The 20,967-nt window shown below is 37.9% G+C and overlaps 1 protein-coding gene across 1 annotated transcript in view; it reads right to left on the minus strand.

Moving 5' to 3' along the window:
• Window positions 1–724: 724 nt before the first annotated feature.
• LOC101614807 (putative ankyrin repeat domain-containing protein 19) overlaps window positions 725–20,967 on the minus strand; it is a 33,160-nt gene continuing 12,917 nt past the window's right edge. The window contains exons 6-13 of the mRNA XM_045159522.1: window positions 20,788–20,849; window positions 17,583–17,613; window positions 14,687–14,759; window positions 9,781–9,874; window positions 9,018–9,056; window positions 6,762–6,790; window positions 6,596–6,665; window positions 725–807 (exon numbers count right to left, since the gene is read on the minus strand). Of these exons, the coding sequence (XP_045015457.1) occupies window positions 725–807; window positions 6,596–6,665; window positions 6,762–6,790; window positions 9,018–9,056; window positions 9,781–9,874; window positions 14,687–14,759; window positions 17,583–17,613; window positions 20,788–20,849 (481 nt within the window). The remainder of the gene's footprint in view (window positions 808–6,595; window positions 6,666–6,761; window positions 6,791–9,017; window positions 9,057–9,780; window positions 9,875–14,686; window positions 14,760–17,582; window positions 17,614–20,787; window positions 20,850–20,967) is intronic.

Genomic DNA, 20,967 nt, shown 5'->3' on the forward strand with positions numbered 1-20,967 from the left:
GAAGGAAGGAAGGAAGGAAGGAAGGAAGGAAGGAAGGTAGGTAGGAAGGAAGGAAGGTGTTCAACATCCCTAGAGATCAGGAAAATGCAAATCAAAACAACTTTGATATTCAATCTTATCCCACTTAGACTGGCTGTCATCAAGCAAATAGCAAATGCTGGCAATGATGAGAGGATGATGAGGAAAAAATGAAAGAAGAAGAAACCCTCCTCCACTGTTGGTGAGAATGTAAAATAGTACAGCTACTGTGGTTTTGAGGTATATAAAATTGTTAGAAATATCCAGACATGATGGCACATGTCTTTAATCCCAGCACTCAGGAAGCAGCGATTAGGAGGATCACTGTTATTTCAAGGCCAGTCTGGGACTACATAGTGAATTCTGGGTCAATCTGGATGATGTAAAAAAAAAAAAAAGTTAGAAATAGAACTTCCATGTGATCTAGTAATAACATCACTCCTGAGTATGTATCCTAAGGACTCCATACTCTACTACAGAGATACCTGCACATCCATGTTTACTGCAGCTGTACTTACAACAGCTAAAAATTGGAAATGGCCTAGACGCCCAGCAACAGGTGAATGAATAATGAAAATGTCATACATATACACAATGGAATTTTATTCAGCAGTATGGGGAAATGAAATTATGAAATTTGCAGGAAATTGATGGATCTGGAAAGAATCATATTAAGTGAAGTTACTCAAAGTCAGAAAGACCAAAATCACATGTTCTCTCTGATAGGCAAATTTCGTCTTGTAATATCATCAGTATGTATATGTGGGGGAGGGCAAATATCGATAATACCTATAAACATAGAGCCATAACTAAAAGTGAATATAAAGAGATAAGCTAGAAGGGAGGGAAGGGCAAAATGATACATATGGCATGTAAAGAAAAGGAGGATAATACAGGAGGAAATTGTGGGGAAAAGTGAGAGGGGCAAAGGGAAGATGGGAATTAACAAAAACAAGTTGTATGTGAAAATGATACAAATTAAAAATGTATTTCATCCATTCTTTTAATAGTTTTGTTACTAGGTTTATTTGTTTCTACTTCATTGATTTCTACCCTGATCTTGACTCTGTTTCCATCTGGTACATTTGGATTTGGTTTGCTCTTGTTTCTCCAAGGCCTTCAGAATCATCATTAACTTATTTGAGATCTATTTTGTTATGAAGATATTTAGAGCTATAAACTTCCCTCCTAGGACTGCCTTCAATATGTCCTATAAGTTTTAGTATATAGTGTTTTCACTTTCATTTAGCTCTAGGAATTTTTAAATTTTTTTTTATTTGAGTGAAAGAAAGCAAGAAAGAGGCAGAGAGGGAGAGAAAGAAAATGGGCACAACAGGGCCTCTAGCCACTGCAAACGAACTCCAGACACATGCACCACCTTGTGTATCTAGCTTTATATGGGTCCTGGGGAATCCAACCTAGGTCTTTTGGCTTTGCAGGCAAGTGCCTTAACTACTAAGCCATCTCTCTAGCCCATAGTTTGAGGAATTTTTTATTTTTTTTATTTCTTCAGTGAACCATTTATTGTTCAATAATATATTGTTCTGAAAGGCCCAAGAATTCAGAAGCCCAGAAATACTATCACGCTCCAAAGGGAGCTTAAGCGGGCCCCTGCATACCTCAAACTCCAGGCTTTACTCTCTGTTGAAAGCAAGTAAAGAATCCCTCTTCTCATTATATCAGAGCCCGCTCCTAATATAAAACTAGGTAAAAAGGGCATGAGATAGCCCTCAAGGATGGGAAATGAGTAATAAAGTAAACCACTTATTTGGTTTCTGTAAATAGCCTGCACCATAAGCCTTAATAGCCCACACTGTAAGCCTTAGTAGCCTGCACCATAAGCTGTAACAGCCTGCCCCAGACCACCAAGGTCATAGGAGACTGATACCACACTCTGCTACCCCCACCCAAGGACCTGCGCAAATGCTGACCTCCAACGTCATAGGAGACTGATATCACACTCTGCTACTCCCACCCAAGGACCTGCGCAAATGCTGACTACCAAGGTCATAAGAGACTGATTGGTCCATGAGGGGTTTGAACAAATTAAACTAATTGGCTTAGAAACTATGGAGTGGCACAAACTGACTGGCTCGCACCCCGTGGGCTCCTGATATTAAAAAAATGATTGGTCTAATGCACAGGCTTTGTTAGAAACCCTATAAAAACTGTCCCGTTCCTGCATTTGGGGCTCTGCAGTCCTCTACCCCTGTGCGGTGTACGACTGTGGGCCCCAGCGCGCTTGGAATAAAATCCTCTTGCAGTTTGCATCAAGACCGCTTCTTGTGAGTGATTTGGGGTGTCGCCATATCCGGGCAGAGCGTGGGGTCCTCGTTTTGGGGGTCTTACAGTTCAATCTCCAGAGATTTGTGTATTTGTCTTCTTGTTCATTTCTACTTATATTTCATTGTGTTCAGATAAAATACAAAGAGTTATTTCATTGTTTTCTGATTTTTTTTAATACTTGTTTTGTGTCCTAATATGTGATTTGTTTTAGAGAAATGTCCATGGGCTGTTGAGAAGAATGTGTATTCTATAGTATTTGGATGGAATGTTCTGTCTGATAAATGGTGTCACTTAACTCTCTTGTTTCTGTTTATTCTCTGTCTAGGTGACCTGTATATTGTTGATAGTGAGGTATTGAACTTGCCCACTATTATTGTAGTGGTATTTATCTCTGACTTCATACTCGGTAGGTTTAGTTTTATAAAATAAGGTGAATTTGTGTTTGGTGAATATGTGTTTATAATTGCAATGCTTTCTTAGTATATTTTTACCTTGATTAGCATGAAGTAACCCTCTTTATCATTATCTGATTTTGGTTTGAAGTCTATTAGCATAGCCATACCTGCTTATTTTCTAGGTCCATTTGCTTGAGTTATCTTTTTTTTTTTTTTTTTCGAGGTAGGGTCTCACTCTAGCCCAGGCTGACCTGGAATTCACTATGGAATCTCAGGGTGGCCTCGAACTCATGACGATCCTCCTACCTCTGCCTCCCAAGTGCTGGGATTAAAGGCGTGCGCCACCACACCTGGTTCGAGTTATCTTTTTTTAGCCTTTAACTTTAAGGTAGTACTTGCCTTTGACAGCGAAGTAAGTTTCTTGAAGGCAAAAGGATGGATCCTGTTTTCTGATCCAGGATGTTGGTCTGTCTTTTCATTTGGGTACTGAAATTATTTTTTTTTTAATTTTTTGTTCATTTTTATTTATTTATTTGAGAGTGACAGAGACAGAGAGAGACAGAGAGAGAAAATGGGCACGCCAGGGCTTCCAGCCACTGCAAACGAACTCCAGACGTGTGTGCCCCCTTGTGCATCTGGCTAACGTGGGTCCTGGAGAATCAAGCCTCGAACCAGGGTCCTTAGGCTTCACAGGCAAGCACTTAACCACTAAGCCATCTCTCCAGCCCAAGGGTACTAACATTATTAATATTCAGAATTATTGGTAAATGTGTGTTGATCCATGATGTTAACAATATTGTTGAGTTTTGTATTTTTTTGTTCTTCATTTGCTTAACAAGTGCTCTTGCTTTGGTTATTTTTTTCCTCCTATAGCTTCTTAAATATGTATTCTCTTCAATGTTAAGGATTCCTTCAGTGTCCTCTAGGACTGGCTTAGTGGTCATAATTCCTTTAACCTGTTTTTATCATGGAATGTTTTGCTTTCTCCTTCTATTAAGAGAAATGATTGTGCTGAGAATAGTAGTTTGGGTTCACAATTGTGGTATTTCAATACTTGAAGTGCATCATTTCAAGCCATTCAGGCTTTTAGAATTGCCAATGAAAATTTAGCTGTTATTCTGATGGGTCTGCCTTTGTATAACTAGATGTTTCTCACTTGCAGCTTTCAGCACCCTTTCTTTGTTCTGTGCACTATTTTGATTATAATATGACATGGGGAATTTCTTTTCTGGTCAAGTCCATCTGATGTTCTATCGGGCTCTTCTTCTTGCCATGGGCATCTCTTTTCTTAGATTTAGGAAATTTTCTTCTATAATTTTATTAAAAATATTTTCTGTGCCATTGCCTGAAGTTCTTCTTCTTCTATGCCCATAATTTGGACATACGGTTTTTTTCAACGTGTTTCACATTTCTCTCATGTTCCAATCATATTTTATAACTTCTCATTTGTTTTGACTAGTTAATCCAGTTCCTCTTGTCTTCAAAGGTTGGTACTCGGTCTTTCACTCCACCGATTCTACTGGAGAAGCTTTATAAGGAGCTTTCTGTTTGACTTGTTCTATGTTTCATTTCCAGCTTTATTTCATTGTTTGTTGTTTTTTTTTTAAGATTTCTACCTCCTTACTGAGTTCCATTTTCATATTTTTTTTAAAAAATTTTTTTTTATTTATTTGAGAGCAACAGACACAGAGAGAAAGACAGATAGAGGAAGAAAGAGAGAATGGGCGCGCCAGGGCCTCCAGCCTCTGCAAACAAACTCCAGACGCGTGTGCCCCCTTGCGCATCTGGCTAACGTGGGACCTGGGGAACCGAGCCTTGAACCGGGGTCCTTAGGCTTCACAGGCAAGCTTTTAACCGCTAAGCCATCTCTCCAGCCCCCATTTTCATATTTTGATTCATGTTGTAGTTACCTTCTTGTTGCTGGAACAATACCCCCAAAAAAGAAGGTAATGGGAGGAAAGTTTTGTATTTTGGCTTACAGTCTCAAGGGAAAGCTTCATGACAGCAAGGAAAACATGGAAGATCAGAGGCTGGACATAACCTCCTTGCCACAGCAAGTGGACAACAGCAGCAAGAGAGTGAGCTGAGCAAAGGGTAACTAGCTATAAAGCCCCTAAGCCTACCCCTAACAACACACCTTGCCCACGAAGCCTCCACCTTCTGAACTGCCATCACCTGAGAACCAAGCATTCAGAACACATGAGTTTATGGGAACATCAGATGTGAATAACCACAGTTAGACTTCCTCATTTTATCTAGTTTTTATTTGTATCCTCTTTGAGTTTATTCATAATTTCATTCATGTTTTTATTCAAGTCTCCTTTGAGTTCTTTGTACATATTTATAATCACTTTTGAGCTTTTGTCTAGAATTTCCTCTTGGTAGCTCTCATGGATATCCTCTGCTATGGTACTGGTATTTCTTGGGCAGATGTATTGCCTTGGACTCTCATGTCACATTGAGCCTTGCCCATTTGGAGAAAGTGTGTTGGTCAGGTCTTTCTGTGTTGGAACCTTACTTGATTTTTCTGTCTTCATTGTTCTCTGCCCTGCCTTGTACTTAGGGTTCCATTTTGGTAGGACTTGGTTCTACTTCATGGCCCAAGTAGTTGAAATGGTCTCAATTCAGTTACTGTTGTGCATGAACATGCATCTGGGTCCTTGCACAATTGGGATGATTGACAGTGGGATGGCAATTGCTGAAGAGCATCTGATCCTGAAACTCAGCACAGGTCCCAGCCTCAGTGGTGTTCCATGGTAGAGCTAAGATTCCTGCAGAGATTCTAAGTGCAGAACACAATTGTAATGTTGCATTATGTGCGCCTTCACAGGTGAGGGGAAGAAGATTTGCACAGATCCCACTCACAGTATAACCATATCACAATGTGTGTCTCTCTACAATAGCCAGTGATGAGGGTACATTCAGGTGCAGAAGCTGGGGACAGTATTCATGCCCTTCACAAACCTGTCTGTCTCTCCACTATGGCAGGTGGTGAGGAAGCACACAGGTGAAGGGGTGGGTTTGAGAGGTCTCATGCAATGGCTGCTAGTGAGTGTGCACTCAGGGGCAGGACGGGATTCATGCCCTAACAAACTTGTTTGTCCCCCATAGTCCATTTTTTTAAAATTTTTTGTTTATTTGTATTTATTTATTTGAGAGCAACAGACAGACAGAGAAAGAAAGAGGCAGTTAGAGAGAGATTGAGAATGGGTGCACCAGAACCTCCAACCACTGCAAACGAACTCCAGATGCATGTGTCACCTGTTACATCTGGCTTACGTGGGTCCTGGAGAATCAAGGCTTGAATCAGGGTCCTTAGGCTTCATAGGCAAGCATTTAACTGCTGAGCCATCTCTCCAGCCCAACCCATAGTCCATTTTTTATTTTATTTTTTTATTTTATTTATTTTTTTTTACAGTATTTGAAACCATGTTTATTAGAATAATATTACTATACATAGTCCATTTTTTAAATTTTTATCTAGTACTTGTAAAATACATGTTTTACAGAGGCTAGCAATGACATGTGCATGTTTTATGTCAAAACCTGCCATCAACTTGGGAAAAAATAAACCAACAGATATGGGGCCTGGGGAAATGGCTCAATGGACAAGACGCTTGCAAAGCCTGCTGACCTAGCTTTGATTTCCCCAGGACCCATGTAAATCAAAATATACAAAGTGGTGCATGTGTCTGGAGTTGGTTTACAGTGGCAGAAGGCTCTGGTATTATACCTCCCCTCTTTCTTACTAGCTCGCTCACTTTTGCTCTCTCTCTTTTTCTCTTTCTTTCTCAGACAAATAAATAAAATTTTCAAAAACAGAAGTGGGAAGACTGCATGTATTTCAAATACTTTAAAGTACTTCTATTGAAAATAATTTCTATTACAAAACTTACCTGACATGATGAGTGGTAACTCTTCTTCTCCTGGTTCTTTCAAAACAGATTCTTTTGCTTCAGTGTCAAACTGGAGGGTTTTAAAGAAGGATATTTAACTGTTGTATGCTTCCCACAACACACACTTAGCTTGTATTCAAGATAGAAAACAAAAATGATTGATTACCTTTAAAAGAGGAACAGTCTCATTCAATGCTAAAAAGAAAAATGGAGTACAATCATTTGTGTATAAATACAATTCCAATCATACTTACAAAGAGTTGGGATGGAATTAAATGCTCACTCTTATGTTTCTAAATGATTGAGTTGTCTTGAGGTCTTTTGTGGTTTTATTACAGGTCTGGACACCAAAATGACAAAAATATACTAATCAAAAAGTATGTAAACACTTATGCAGCATTTAATAAAAATAAAAATCTGGGGACTGGAGAGATGGGTTAGCAGTTAAGCGCTTGCTGTGAAGCCTAAGGACCCTGGTTCGAGGCTCAATTCCCCAGGACCCACATTAGTCAGGTGCACAAGAGGGTGCACGCATCTGGAGTTCATTTGCAGTGGCTGGAGGCCCTGGCGTGCCCATTCTCTCTCTCTCTCTCTCCCTCCCTTTCTCTCTCTGTCAAATAAATAAAATAAATAAATAAATAACAATGTTGGCATACCACAAATGAACTAAAGTTTACTCTTTCATAAATTAAAAATTTTTTAAATATTTATTTTTATTTATTTATTTGAAAGTGACAGAGAGAAAAAGAGGCAGAGAGAGAGAGAATGGGTGCGCCAGGGCCTCCAGCCACAGCAAAGGAACTCCAGTTGCATGTGCCCCCTTGTGAATCTGGCTAACATTGGTCCTGGGGAAACGAGCCTCCAACTGGGGTCCTTAGGCTTCACAGGCAAGCGCTTAACTGCTAAGCCATCTCTCCAGCTCCCAAATTAAATTTTTTGATAAATCACCTTATTCTTTGAAAGATTTTCACTAATATCTTATGAAAATATGAACTATCTTTATATAAACAGCTAATGCATAATGAAATAAGCCAGGCTTACAAAGACAAACCAAATTGTCTCTCATATTTGAAATCTAGATTTATATGTATAAAAGTTATAAAAGTATACAAGGGACCTAGGGGAATGGTACAAGTTGGAAGATTAAAGAAGAACAATACAGTTTAATGGATGATAAATGTGAACAAACTACAACTTGTATATACAAAAATATCATATTTAAACCCATTAAATTTTACACCTTAAAAATCACTTAAATGTTTTAAAAGAGTGTTTCTGAATTGAAATTAATCTCTTATGAATATGTAATATCAATTCAACCTACATGGTAGATGCCTGATACTTACGTAGAGGTGAAATGAGTGGCTGCAGTTTACCCCAATTCTAGAATTCCTTCCTCCTACCACTAATCCCAAGAGCAGTGTTAAGTGTGCCTTTGATTTGAAGGTAAATATATTAAAGTCATCTGAACTGAATCTGTAAAGTTCCACATCATTTATTCCAATATTACCTTCCTAGACTTTTTCTTCCTTCTTTCCAATAAAAAATTCAATCTTTTCAAATGTAATTTCCATACCTGTTGTCTTTATACTTTCCATCTTACATTGACTTCCAATCATAAGTTAACTCTTATTTATCATGTTATGTATCAGAATTGTGATTTCTATCTATTCCTCTCTATTTCTTCCATGTTTCCTACTATCATGCTCAGAAATAAAAACAAATATATTTCTTTTCTTGATCTTTTTGTGTCATGACCAATGACCCAATAGCTTTTTCTCTGTATATCTCTAAAATTTGATGCTGCTACTCAGAGACTGGATGAAGCATTGTTATTACCTTAGGAGTTATAGAAAATGTAGAGTCTCTATCAGAAAAGTGTGTTATTTTTAAACCATTCTCATATTCTGTAAATTTGAAGAACCACTGTTTTTTTATGAAGTCTACTTACATGCACATCCCTTTACCTCACAACCTATGTTTGAGTCTAGCCTATAGTTCTTCCCTATTAGGTCTTCAGTGCTTTTCCTGATCTTTTCATGCTGACTCAGCTTTTCTTCTTTTCTTTTGTCCTATATATATGTTACTATCCACTAAAGGACATGACATTGAATTCTATACATGTATGACAGACCACATATATTTGTATTTATCTATAGTAAATTAAACATATCTCTGCATGATAAGGTACAACTTATTTATGGCTTTGTAACAAAATAAGAAAGGAAGGGAGTAAAGATTGTTCTCTACTTCTCAAACAAGTTTTGTTATGGTAGGTAATATCAATATATTTCTCCACACTCCAAATATCCTGTCCTTCCTTTCTCTGTTGTTACTTCTTTTCCACTCCCCAAAATATACACTTGACTATTTGTCCTTCATTTACTCCTTATTCTTTATTTCTTCCTTTGTTATTACTCACTCTCCGTGTTCATGTCCTCTTCCTCATTCCTGATGTTCCCTGGGAATAAGCAAATGTGGAAATGGTAATCATAGTTTAGCTTCTTACCTAAAATTCTCAGGTTAAACTGTTATTGAAATTTGATGTGATATACAACGTTTGGGCATTTTACTTCTCTCCTACATTACAACCCATTAAAAGGGAAACTTACTTCAGCTTTTTAAATTTGTCATTGCTCATGTTATAAGCAGACATTCTGTTTTTATAAAACATTTTTATAAAATAAAAAGGCTCATAGATGAGGGAGGGCAGAAAAACATTAAGACCTGGAAAATATGGAGAAGTATGTGAAGTGCTGGTTTATGGACAGGACATAGTAGCTACACTCACTCAAACCAGCTAGTTTACCTGCACAAGACCTACACAATACAGGACCTTTCAAACTCCATCATGGAGCTATGCCCCTCCCCCAAAAGATATCAGCAGTTAATGGTTGCTGAGAAAGGGGGAATCATGTTCTTTAGTGGTGTAGACAGTAGTGAATAGCCTATGCTTCAGTAAGTAACCTCCAATTATTAAGCAACTTTCGTTTAAATTCAGTGAACACATAAAATTATGAGGGCTCTAGATTAAGAAGAAAAAGGGTAACAGCAGAAAAAACGAAATAAGACAAACCAAATTGTCTCTCATATTTGAAATGGAGGGAAATATGATTAACATACATTATATACATTATGAAATTATCAAAACTTAATATGATATTAAAAAAGTATAAGGGTCTTACCTTCTTCCGTATCATGTTTTCTACAGTTATCTCTGCTTTCTGGAGTCCCGGATGAATCACCAACAAACTTAGTGTCACTACTCTCATAAACATTCTGTCAAAGTTAACGTTAATGTGAGATGCATGACGTTATCTTATTCATTTCAAGATACATGAATTATATATTTTAAAACAATTGTATAAAAAAGAAATATACACTTTGAATCATAATATTTCTTTTTTTGAATCATAGTATTTCTACACCAAGCCATATATATATATACATCTCAAGCCTATCTTTTATCTCCAGGAAACCTAGTCATAGACAAGATCCTTACTCATGTTTGTATTCTATAAATGGAACTCATTTCAGATTATCTAACATACTCCACATCAAAATAAGAGGCTTTTCAAAGCATACATGAGTAAATAAGCCAGGGGTGGTGGCACACACCATTAATCCCAGCACTTGGGAGGCAGAGGTAGGATTGCTGTGACTTCTAGGCCACCCTGAGACTACATGGTGAATTCCAGGTCAGCCTGAGCTAGTGAGACCCTACCTTGAAAAATCAAATAAAAAGTGTACATGAGTAAATAAATTACTATAAGTATGCTTCTTATATTAAACTATTAGCCTAGACATTTAAAATACTTCTGATGACTAAAATTGTTGTGGTGTTAAAATAGGATATGTGGCTTAAAAAGAGATTTTGGAGTCTACTATGTTGAGTGCAAACAGAACATTCTAGAAGCTTTTACATTTAGTCAAAACAGGACCTGCTGAGCAGCTTTGTTTAGATGAAACATGTGCAGTGCTTTCTCAGGGTTTCCCATTCACTTGTGTTTCTGTCCAAAACTATAACATGTCCTAATCTGCCACTGTCACTCTGTGCAAAGCCCAAGGGTAGACACTGATAACAAGGTGAACTCAGAACCTCACCAGGAAGAATTCAAGCACCAAATGACCACATTCCTACAGGACAGATCATGAATGAATCACTGAGGGTTGTCACAATCCAAGACAGACATTTATGTGCCCTGTGATTATTCTATTACATTCTTGACACTAGTAAGATTTTACTGTCCTCAGGTTACAGAAAATGTCTTCAACTTATTGAGTCTTGAAACAAGCCTCTTTGCTTTTTTTTTTAAGATTTATTTTTATTATTTTTCTTTTTTTGAGAGAGAGAGAGAGAGTAAGCAGGACCTTCAGCCTGCAGCAAATGAACTCCAGATGTGGCTCATGTGCGGCATTGTGTGCTTGCATTCCTGTGCATCTGGCTACATGGGACCTGGAGATTTGAACATGAGTTCTTAGGCTTTGCAGGAAAGCATCTTAACTGCTAAGCCATCTCTCCAACCCTTAGAAAATATTTTTATTTATTTATTTGTAAGAGAGAGGAAGAGAAAGAGAGAGAAAAAATGGGTGTGCCAGGGTCTCCTGCCAGTGCAAATGAACTCCAGACACATGTGCCATGTTTTGCATCTGGCTTTACATGGGTACTGGACAATCTGACTCTGATCCTTAGGCTTAGCAGGCAAGTGCCTTAACTACTAAGCTACCTCTCCAACCCAGGCCTTTATTCTTATATAATAAATGTATTTTACTATCCATAAGGTATTTTTGTTATTTCCTGCCACATTTTTCATTACATTCATGGAAAATGTATATGGTAGCATCTTGAAGTCACAATAATTGTATTGACATTCAAATCAGCTTTACACAGCCTTATTTGGTTTTCCTATGATACAGTGGGTCCTAAGTGACAGATTTAAGATTCTAGTAGGTCTTCTATCTTCAACTACTGTTCTCCCATGACTATTCAACAACTCCTTAAATCTAAGAAATCAAGGGAGGGAGGGAACTACCATGGGATATTTTTTTATAATCATGGAAAATGCTAATAAAAATTTAAAAAAAAAATCAAGTTTCTAAAGAAAAAAAAAAGAATACAGTGCAGAGAGGAGATGTCTAATACAGAGTGTCACAGGTTTGCTCATCTTCCAGGAGAGTGCAGGAAATGGCCAAGAAGGCTTGACAGGTTTGGCTTAGGCTGAATCTTGAGAGCTGAGGAGGAGTTTGCCAGTTGGTGTAGTGAGGAGGGTATTCCAAAGAAAGAGAACACTTTAAGAACACTGTGGTAGTTTGAATAGATGGCCCCCAATATATTCAGTATTTTATTAGTTTGTAGTTTGGATCTGTAGCCACCTGGCTAGAGGAGGTGTCACTGGGTGGATCTCAAGATGTGGTGCATATCTAAAGATATGCCTAGTTCCACCTGGAGTTCCTGAAGTGCGCTGTTCTGTGTGGCTTTTTGGCTTGTGCTTCTCTCTCTGCTTGGACCTGTGAAGGCAGGCCAGCTTCTGCTGCCATGATGGAACTTCCCTTGAATCTGTAAGCTTCAATAAATATCCCTTCCTCCAAAAAAAAAAAAAAAATCTAAGAAATCAAGCCCCCTCTATTTCTTTACATAGTTACTCCTTAAATATCTTATCAAAACCAGGCATGGTGGTGCACACCATTAATCTCAACAGTTGGGAGGCAGAGGTAGGAGGATTGCCATGAGTTCAAGGCCACCCTGAGACTCCATAGTGAATTCCAGGTCAGCCTGAGTGAGACCCTACCTCAAAAAACCAAAAAAAAGTATATATGTGTATAGATAGATAGATATAGATAGATAGATAGATAGATAGATAGATAGATCTTATCAAAATTTCTATGTATTATGAGAATGAACATCATAAACATACTCAAAGCATTTAATTATCTAAGATGTTTTGCCTTAATTAAATGTCACACAAAAGAAGATTGTTATTATGGGTTTGATATGCTGTTCAGTGGTAGAGCATTGCCTACCATAAGTGAAGTATTGGGCTTCATCCACAATATTGCAAAAAAAAGTTATGTGAAAGAATGTAACACTTATGTTCATAGTATATCTTAACAATACTAATGTTTATCATAATAAAGTTACATCTTGTAAATATTACTAAAATAAACTTAATTTTCATCACTGTATAGGAATTATTTATAACCATAGTTATTCACCATAAATTGAAAGATGTAACAGAGCAGAAAGAAATAATAGTAAACCAGGCATAGTGGCTCATGACTTTAATCCCAGCACTTGAGAGGCAGAGTTAGGAGGATCACTGTGAGTTAAAGGCCACCCTTCGACTACACAGTGAATTCCAGGTCAGCCTGAACTGGACTGAAACAACACCTTAAAAAACCAAAAAAGAAAAAGAAAAAAAAACATAGTAAAAGAAACAATCTTTCAAGTTTCCATTTATAGAAAATATTGGTAGGCAGGATTGTAATACATGGGTTGAAAAGATATATCTGAAAAAATTGGAATGTGGCTAATTTTCTAAAGATCCAATCTAGTACATAAATATATATAAATCTAAGACATTAGGTAGACTATGTGTCTCTCCTTTCCTACTTATAGTATTTCTCTAGTTTTCCCTTTTAATTTCAACATAGTTCCTCAAGCTAGTTCTTCCAAACCTATACATAGTAAGTATTGAAAGAGAATAATACTTTTAGAAATTGAATAGAATGTGTGGTGGTTTTATTCAAGTGTCCCCCATAAACTTGGTGTTCTGAATGCTAGGTTCCCAGCTGATGGAGATTTGGGAATTAACACCTTGTGGAGGCAGTGTACTGTTGGGGACAGGCTTATGGGTGTTACAACCAGTTTTCCTTTGCCAGTGTTTGGCACACTCTCTTGTTGCTATTGCCCACCTTATGTTGGCCAAGAGGTGATGTCCACCCTCTGTTCATGCCAACATTTTCCCCTACCATCATGGAGCTTTTCCTCAAGCCTATAAGCCAAAATAAGCCTTTTTATTTTCCCAAAAGCTGCTCTTGGTTGGGTGATTTCTGCTAGCAATGCCAACCTGTCTGCAACAGAATTAATACATGCACCATGCATATTGGGCTGTTTATAGCTGTCTGTAATAGATATATGGTTGTCTATTCACAGTTATTTCTACATACAATGAAGGGAGGTAAAGCACTACTACATTTTAACCACATAATTGAAATAAGAGCAATAAGGATTGCTCAGGTAGTAAGGTGCTAGTCTTGCAAGGATGAAGACTGAGTTTGATCCTGAGTACCCACATAATTGCTAGGTGTGATGGTTCATGACTGCAATCTCAGTCTGAGAAGGGAGTTACAGGCCAATCCCTAAGGCTTGCTGGCCAGTCAGTCTAGTCGAATTTGTAAGCTTTGAGTCAATAAGAAGCCTTATCTCTTTGGGCGTGGTGGTACACGCCTTTAATCCCAGCACTTGAGAGGCAGAGGTAGGAGGATCGCTGTGAGTTCGAGGCCACCCTGAGACTACAGAGTGAATTCCAGGTCAGCCTGGGCTAAAGTGAGACCCTACCTCAAAAAACAAAAAAAAAAAAGGGGGGGAAATACTGGAGAGATGGCTTAGCAGTTAAGCACTTGCCTGTGAAGCCTAAGGACCCTGGTTCGAGGCTCAATTCCCCAGGACCCATGTTAGCCAGATGCCCAAGGGGTGCACTCATCTGGAGTTCCTTTGCAGCAGTTGTAGGCCCTGGAACATCTATTCTCTCCCCCCGCCCTCTCTCTCTCTCTCTCTCTCTCTTTCTCTCTCTCTCTCTCTCTGTCTGTCACTCTCAAATAAATAGACAAAAAAAATTTTAAAAGAAGCCTTAGCTCAAAAAGAGGAGTATTACATTCCTTAAAATGACACCAGAGGTTGTGTTCTGGTCCCCAGATGCAAGCAAAAAGTACATGCACATGCATATGCCCATACACGTGGCACCAGCACACATATTAATGGGCATATAGATACATATACACTATATACAGACACACATACAAAACATAAGGAAACATAAGCAGAAACAAATTTCAGAGACAGAAAATTAATTTCACAAAGGGCCTTCTTACCTTGGTTTGAAAATGTTGTTCATTCTTCTTACTGGCATGCCATGTAGTCCTAGAAATATGGTTTTTGAATGGCCTACAGAACAAAAGTACATAAAACGTGTATGAGCATAACTCTGTAAAAAAAAATGATAAAAATTCAAATGTCTTCATGTAAAATAATGCAGATATAGATAGATATGTGTGTGTAAGATAAGAAGCTAACATATATAATATGTATAAAGAAACATATACATACATATATATATATATATATATATATATATATATATATGCCTACATATAGCCCACAGAGATATATATGTATATATATGTATATGTATGTATGTGTGTTCTTATCTTACAAAGCTTGCAATGACCTCTTTGTTTCCTCTAATTCATGGTAAATATTCATTGAAGACTGAGTCTTTGTGATATACCAAGCAGTGATAGCCCATATGTAGGCAGGGCCCAATAAATGTTCCTCATGAATTGTATGTTCTCAATGAAGCACTAAAAAATGATTAATGGTGTGGTGGTTTGAATCCTCCATAAACTCATGTATTTTGAATGTTTTGATCCCCAGCTATTGAAAATTTGGGAGGTAGAGCCTTGGTGGAGGAAGTGTGTTTCTGGGGGTGAAGTTTGAGTTTTATTAGCTCCTAACTTGCCAGTTTTAGCTGGTTCACTCTCCTGCTGCTGTTTTCATCCTCCTGTGTCAGAGGTCATTTCCAGCCTCTGCTAATGCAATGCTTTTCTCTACATCTTGAAGCCAAAATAAAACACTTTCCTCACATCAGCTGGTTTTGGTCAGGTAATTTGTCCCAGACTGAGAAGGTAACTAAAACAGAAAATTGGTACCAAATGAGTAGGGTTATTACTGCTAGAAACCTGTGTGGTTCTTGGCCTTTTGGAACTGATTTGCAGAAGGAATGTAAAAGAATTTGAAATTTTTATCTAAGAAATGCTTTGCAGTGCTGTAAGCAGAGTTTGATGGACTTTTCTAGACAAAGTTTAAAGACTTAAATATAGTTAAGAACTATGAACTGTTCAGGTTTGCCTTATGAAGGGAAGAAAGAGCATAATTCATGGAGTAGGCTAGAGGCAGTTTGTATGATAGGCTAGCTGCATTCTGACCAAGTCATGACAACTTAAGCAGAGTTGAATTTAGAATAAATGGACTGGTATGAGCAGAAAGAAATGAACATTTCTGGTTAAAGACAATAGCTTGGTTCAGCTGCCATTGGTTGTGAGATTACCATCATTGAGACTGGGCCAGCAGATTGCACTGGGATGACTGAAAGAATGCTGACTCTTTTGAAAGTAGGGAGTCTGAATGCTGAAGACATTTTCCTACTTTCTAAAGTCAGCTTTATTCCCACCTGTACTAACAAATTTGGTAGGCCACCTGCTACTATAGGAGTATTAACAAATGCCAGAAAGAAAGGATCATTGATTTGCAATAAAGTTTATTTTTAGAAATGGCCACTGGAAGATGTGAGGCAGGGTTGTTGGAGTTCCTACATAGAGACCTGATGGAGCCATGAAGATGAATCATGGATTGCTGTGGAGACCCAAGGATTATTAAGATGCCAAGACTGTGGGATAGCCACCAAGGAGAGATGCTGGCTCAGGATGGATGTTTCCCATGCTGTGAACAGGACCACTGGAGGGGTAGAACTGAAATCCCAGAGACTTTGATACTTGTTACAGATGTTGGACTTGAGGCTATAGCATTTGATGCTTGTCCTATTTGTTTTGGGTATTGCACTGGTTCAATCTTCCCTTGTGTGGTGGTTTGAATCAGATGTTCCCCACAAATTTGTGTGTTTTGAATGCTTGGTTCCCAGGTGGTTGCAATTTTAGAGGTGGAATATTACTGAAGGAGGGGTGTTGTTGGGAGCAGGCTTAGAGATTCTACTGCCAGCTTCCCTTTGCCAGAACTCACTCTCCTGCTGTTGTTTCTACCTCCTGTAGCAGAGGTGATATCTACCCTCTGCTCATGCCATGCTTTCTCTGCCATCATAGAGCTTTCCATCAAGACTGGAAGCCAAAGTACACAACTCTCCACCCATAAGCTGCTTTTGGTTATGTACTTTATCCTAGCCCTAAGAATATAACTACAACAAATGTCTTACATAACTTGTATACTTTAACTAAAATAAACCTGATGCCTAAAAATGAATCAAAAAATACTTAGCTCATATACTTTTCAAAAATAGAAGAAATTGGATGGAAAACAGAAAATCAGTAATGACATTGTATCTAAGAAAACTGAAATAAAAACTAGATGAAATAAAATACTACATTGAATGTAAGGATGGGTTAGAATCCTGAAGAGCATGAAAATAACCACTCAAAATATAATAGAAATCACATGGTTCACACTCAAATATTCTTTACTTACAAGAGAATTATTTTTTCCCCTGGAATTGGTCCTATGGTCACATTTAAGTGAGGTTAGCCCTAAAACTATTGATGTTACAAAGAAGGCACTGATTAACCTTACAATTGTCAAAATGATAGGAATGAACTGTTGACTATAGCTGCACGTCTCAAGAAAATTTTAAATAAATTAACACATAAACTTAGCTTTTAAAATGGCTCTCATATGGATCCCAAGACTACAGAGCTCCTTCAACCTATGCAAACAAGCAAGAGAATGCATGGGTAGCCCAGCACGCTGACAGTCAAGTCACAGGGGTGCTGCTCTGAATGACAGCTACCTAATACGTTTTTAAAAATAGGTCATGCAAGTGGATACTTTGCATATCTGTTATCATGATTATAATAACAAATTTTAAACACAAAATATGGTGCCTATATCTATAACCAAGGAGAATACTAAACAAACACTTGTTTCTCATCTACTCATGCCCTAATTCTAACACACAAGCTTAGAAAAACTTCAAAATCTTACCTGGCTATTGAGTTGTCCTTAGAGTGCTTTTCTTTTATGAAAGAAAAATATGAAATTCATTTTAAGTAAACAAAAGAAAAATATAATATCAAAAATATATGACTCTGCAACTATGTTGGAAGCCCTTCCTTTGGGACCATCCCTGGCATGCCCATTCTTTCTCTCTGTCTCTCTCTCTCAAGTAAATAAATAAGTAAATAAAATCCTCATTTAAGAAAGCTTAAATGCCAGGAGTGATGGTGTGCACCTTTAATCTCAACACTCAGAAAGCTGAAGTAGAAGGATCACTGTGAGTTTTAGGTAACCCTGGGCTAGAGCCAAACACTGCTTAAAAAAATAAAATACTCAGGGTGGAGGGATGGCATAGTGGTTAAGGCATTTGCCTGCAAAGCCAAAGGACACAGGTTCAATTCCCCAGGACCCATGTTAGCCAGATGCACAAGGTAGCACATACATCTGGAGTTCGTCTGCAATGGCGAGAGGCCCTGGTGCACCCATTCTCTCTCTCTGTCTCCCTCTTCCTCTCTGCCAAATAAATAATTTGTAAAAACAAAATAAAATAAAATACTCCACATGATTGTCACTTAAAAATCTTGCTGGATCCTAGGCCTGAGGCCAGCATGGGTTACATGGCAAGACCCTAGATTTCATCTCTTTCTCCTCTTCCTTTTTTAGGCTTTTTTTTTTTTTTTTTTTTTTTTTTTTTTTTGAGGTAGGGTCTCATTCTGGCCCAGGCTGACTTGGAATTCACTGTGTAGTCTCAGGATGGCCTTGAACTCATGGCAATCCTCCTACCTCTGCCTCCAAAAGGCTGAGATTAAAGGCATGTACCACCATGCTCGGCTTCTTTTTTAGGCTTTTTGAGGTAGGGTCTCACTGTAGCCCAGGCTGACCTAGAATTTACTATGTAGTCTCAGGCTGGTCTCGAACTCACAGTGGTCCTCCTATCTCAGCCTCCCAAGTGATGGGATTAAAGGTATGGACCACCATCCCCAGCCTATTAGCTCTTTTTGTTTGTTTTTTCAAGGTAGGGTCTCACTTTAGCCCAGGCTGACCTGGAATTCACACTGTAGTCTCAGGGTGGCCTTGAACTCATGGCAATCCTCTTACCTCTGCCTCTCAAATGCTGGAATTAAAGGCGTGAGCCACCACACCCGGCCCCAGCCTATTAGGTTTTTTTTTTTTTTTAAGAGTTATTTTTGCCCCCAGACACAAAATGGCCTGGATATCCATGATCTCACAGTGCCTGACACTACCTACAAAAGACCATCTAATAGGAGGGAAAGATAATGACATCAAAATAAAAGAGACTGCTTGAGAGAGGGAGGGGGTATGATGGAGAATGGAGTTCCAAAGGGGAAAGTGGGGGAAGGGAGGGCATTACCATTGGATATTTCATATAATAATGGAAGATGTTAATAAAAAATATTTTGAAGACAAAAAAAAAAAGAAATCATGATAGAGCTGAGCTGAAAACCTCCTCTATGTAGACCAGCTGACAGAAAGCTAGAAAAAGCTATGCTTCATGCAGTTCTATGGAAGAGAGAGAAGTCATCTGTGGAGATAAACTACAGTGGACACTGAAAGCCTTAAGGTTGGCCAGCCAGACTGAATGAGCCAACCAGTACAATAGTGGCAGGTCTGTTATGGGGAAACCAACTGCTCACCAACTGGACTGGAGGCCCACTCCATGGGAGGGAATATATGCCTGGTATTGAAAACCTACGATGGAGATATCATGAGCCCTAGAGTTGTAACACCTGCTGGTGTCTGGCTAAATGTATATACTATGCTCACCAAACTGCCTGGTAAGCACTTCTCATAATGTTCATACCCATATTTTAATGCTATTCTCTCACTTGTGGTTAGAAAAGCTTCTCTTTTCAGATGGTAGTAACCTCTGGGATGACTCAAAGGCACCATAGTGCTGAGAAGAAGTGACAGAGGAGTATTCATCACTGTAACATCTCTCTCATACCCTCCATTGCAGAAGAGGTGGTGGAAAGAATGTAAGAGCCAAAGAAAGGGTAGGACTCCTTACAATGCACTCTTCCAGACACAAAATAGCCTGGATATTCATGACCTCACAGTGCCTGGTACTACCTACACAAGACCATCATAAAAGGAGAAAAAGATGATGACATCAAAATAAAAGAGAATTGTGCAGGAAAAGTGGAGGGGGAAATTATCATGGTTTATTGTCTGTAATTATAATAAAAGTTGTCAATAAGAAAATTAAAAAATAAAATAACATAAGCTTGGGACCCTGTGATCAATCCCGAATTCCATGAAAAAAGAATTAATTTTAAGTAAGAAAGCTTGCCCTGAGGATACATGTCTATAATCTAAACACTTGGGATTTCAGTATAGGAGGATCAACTCAAGGTCCGACTCAGCTACACAGTGAGTTGGACACTAGCCTGAGCTGTATGAGACAATGTCTTTAAAAAATTAAGAAAGCAGGGCTGGAGAGATGATTTAGTGATTATGATGCTTGCCTGTGAAGTCTAAGGACCCAGGTTCAATGCTCAGTACCCACATAAACCAGATGCGCAAGGTGGCACATGCATCTGGAGAGTTCATTTGCCGTAGCTAGAGGTCCTAGCATGCCCATCTCTCTCTCTCTTTCTCTCTTTTTCTCTCTCTCACAAATTAAGTAAACAAAATATTTTTTTAAAAAATTAAGAAAGGTATTGAACTTACTACTGCTATGTATTATAGCAAGAAAAAAAAATCACTTGAGATTACATATAATTTTAAAAACTAAATAAGACAGATTATTTTAATTACATGCTTAGGAAAATAAAGTTTATGTTGTTTTAGTGGTATTATTTATTGACACATGTAACTGTAATAATATTCATTTAATAAATGTAATATATTCCTTATTATTATTGTACAAGTACAAATTACTATAATATGACAACTGCAAAATCATACAACATATCAATTTTAAAAGTCATTTTATGTATAAAAAGATAGGTAAGTACCAACTATTTTTTAATCAGACAACACTGTCAGATTATATGCTTCATGTAATTAAGGTCTAAAATGTGTGACCTGAAAAGTGTAACCTATAAATTATAAGGAAAGATATCAATGGAATTTATAGTTTTTTAAAACTGCACCTTTGGAATCACAATTTTCTTGGTCTGGCATTTTGTGGAGGTTAGGACTATAAACAGTAACTTATCATAAATCTTACTTGAACAGGGAGCTGCATTCCTTTTAAAATATTTTTCTTGATGATCCAAAATTGTGCTTTTACTGCAAAGTGCAAAAATGTGATAAAATTACTATTTTAATACTGATATGAAAAACAGCCCCTGGTTAGATTAGATTACTAAGAATATAAGGGATGGAGTTGTAACTCAGTGGTCAGAGT

The sequence above is a fragment of the Jaculus jaculus genome, chromosome 9 (genome assembly GCF_020740685.1).
Source record: "Jaculus jaculus isolate mJacJac1 chromosome 9, mJacJac1.mat.Y.cur, whole genome shotgun sequence".
Lineage (NCBI taxonomy): Eukaryota > Metazoa > Chordata > Mammalia > Rodentia > Dipodidae > Jaculus > Jaculus jaculus.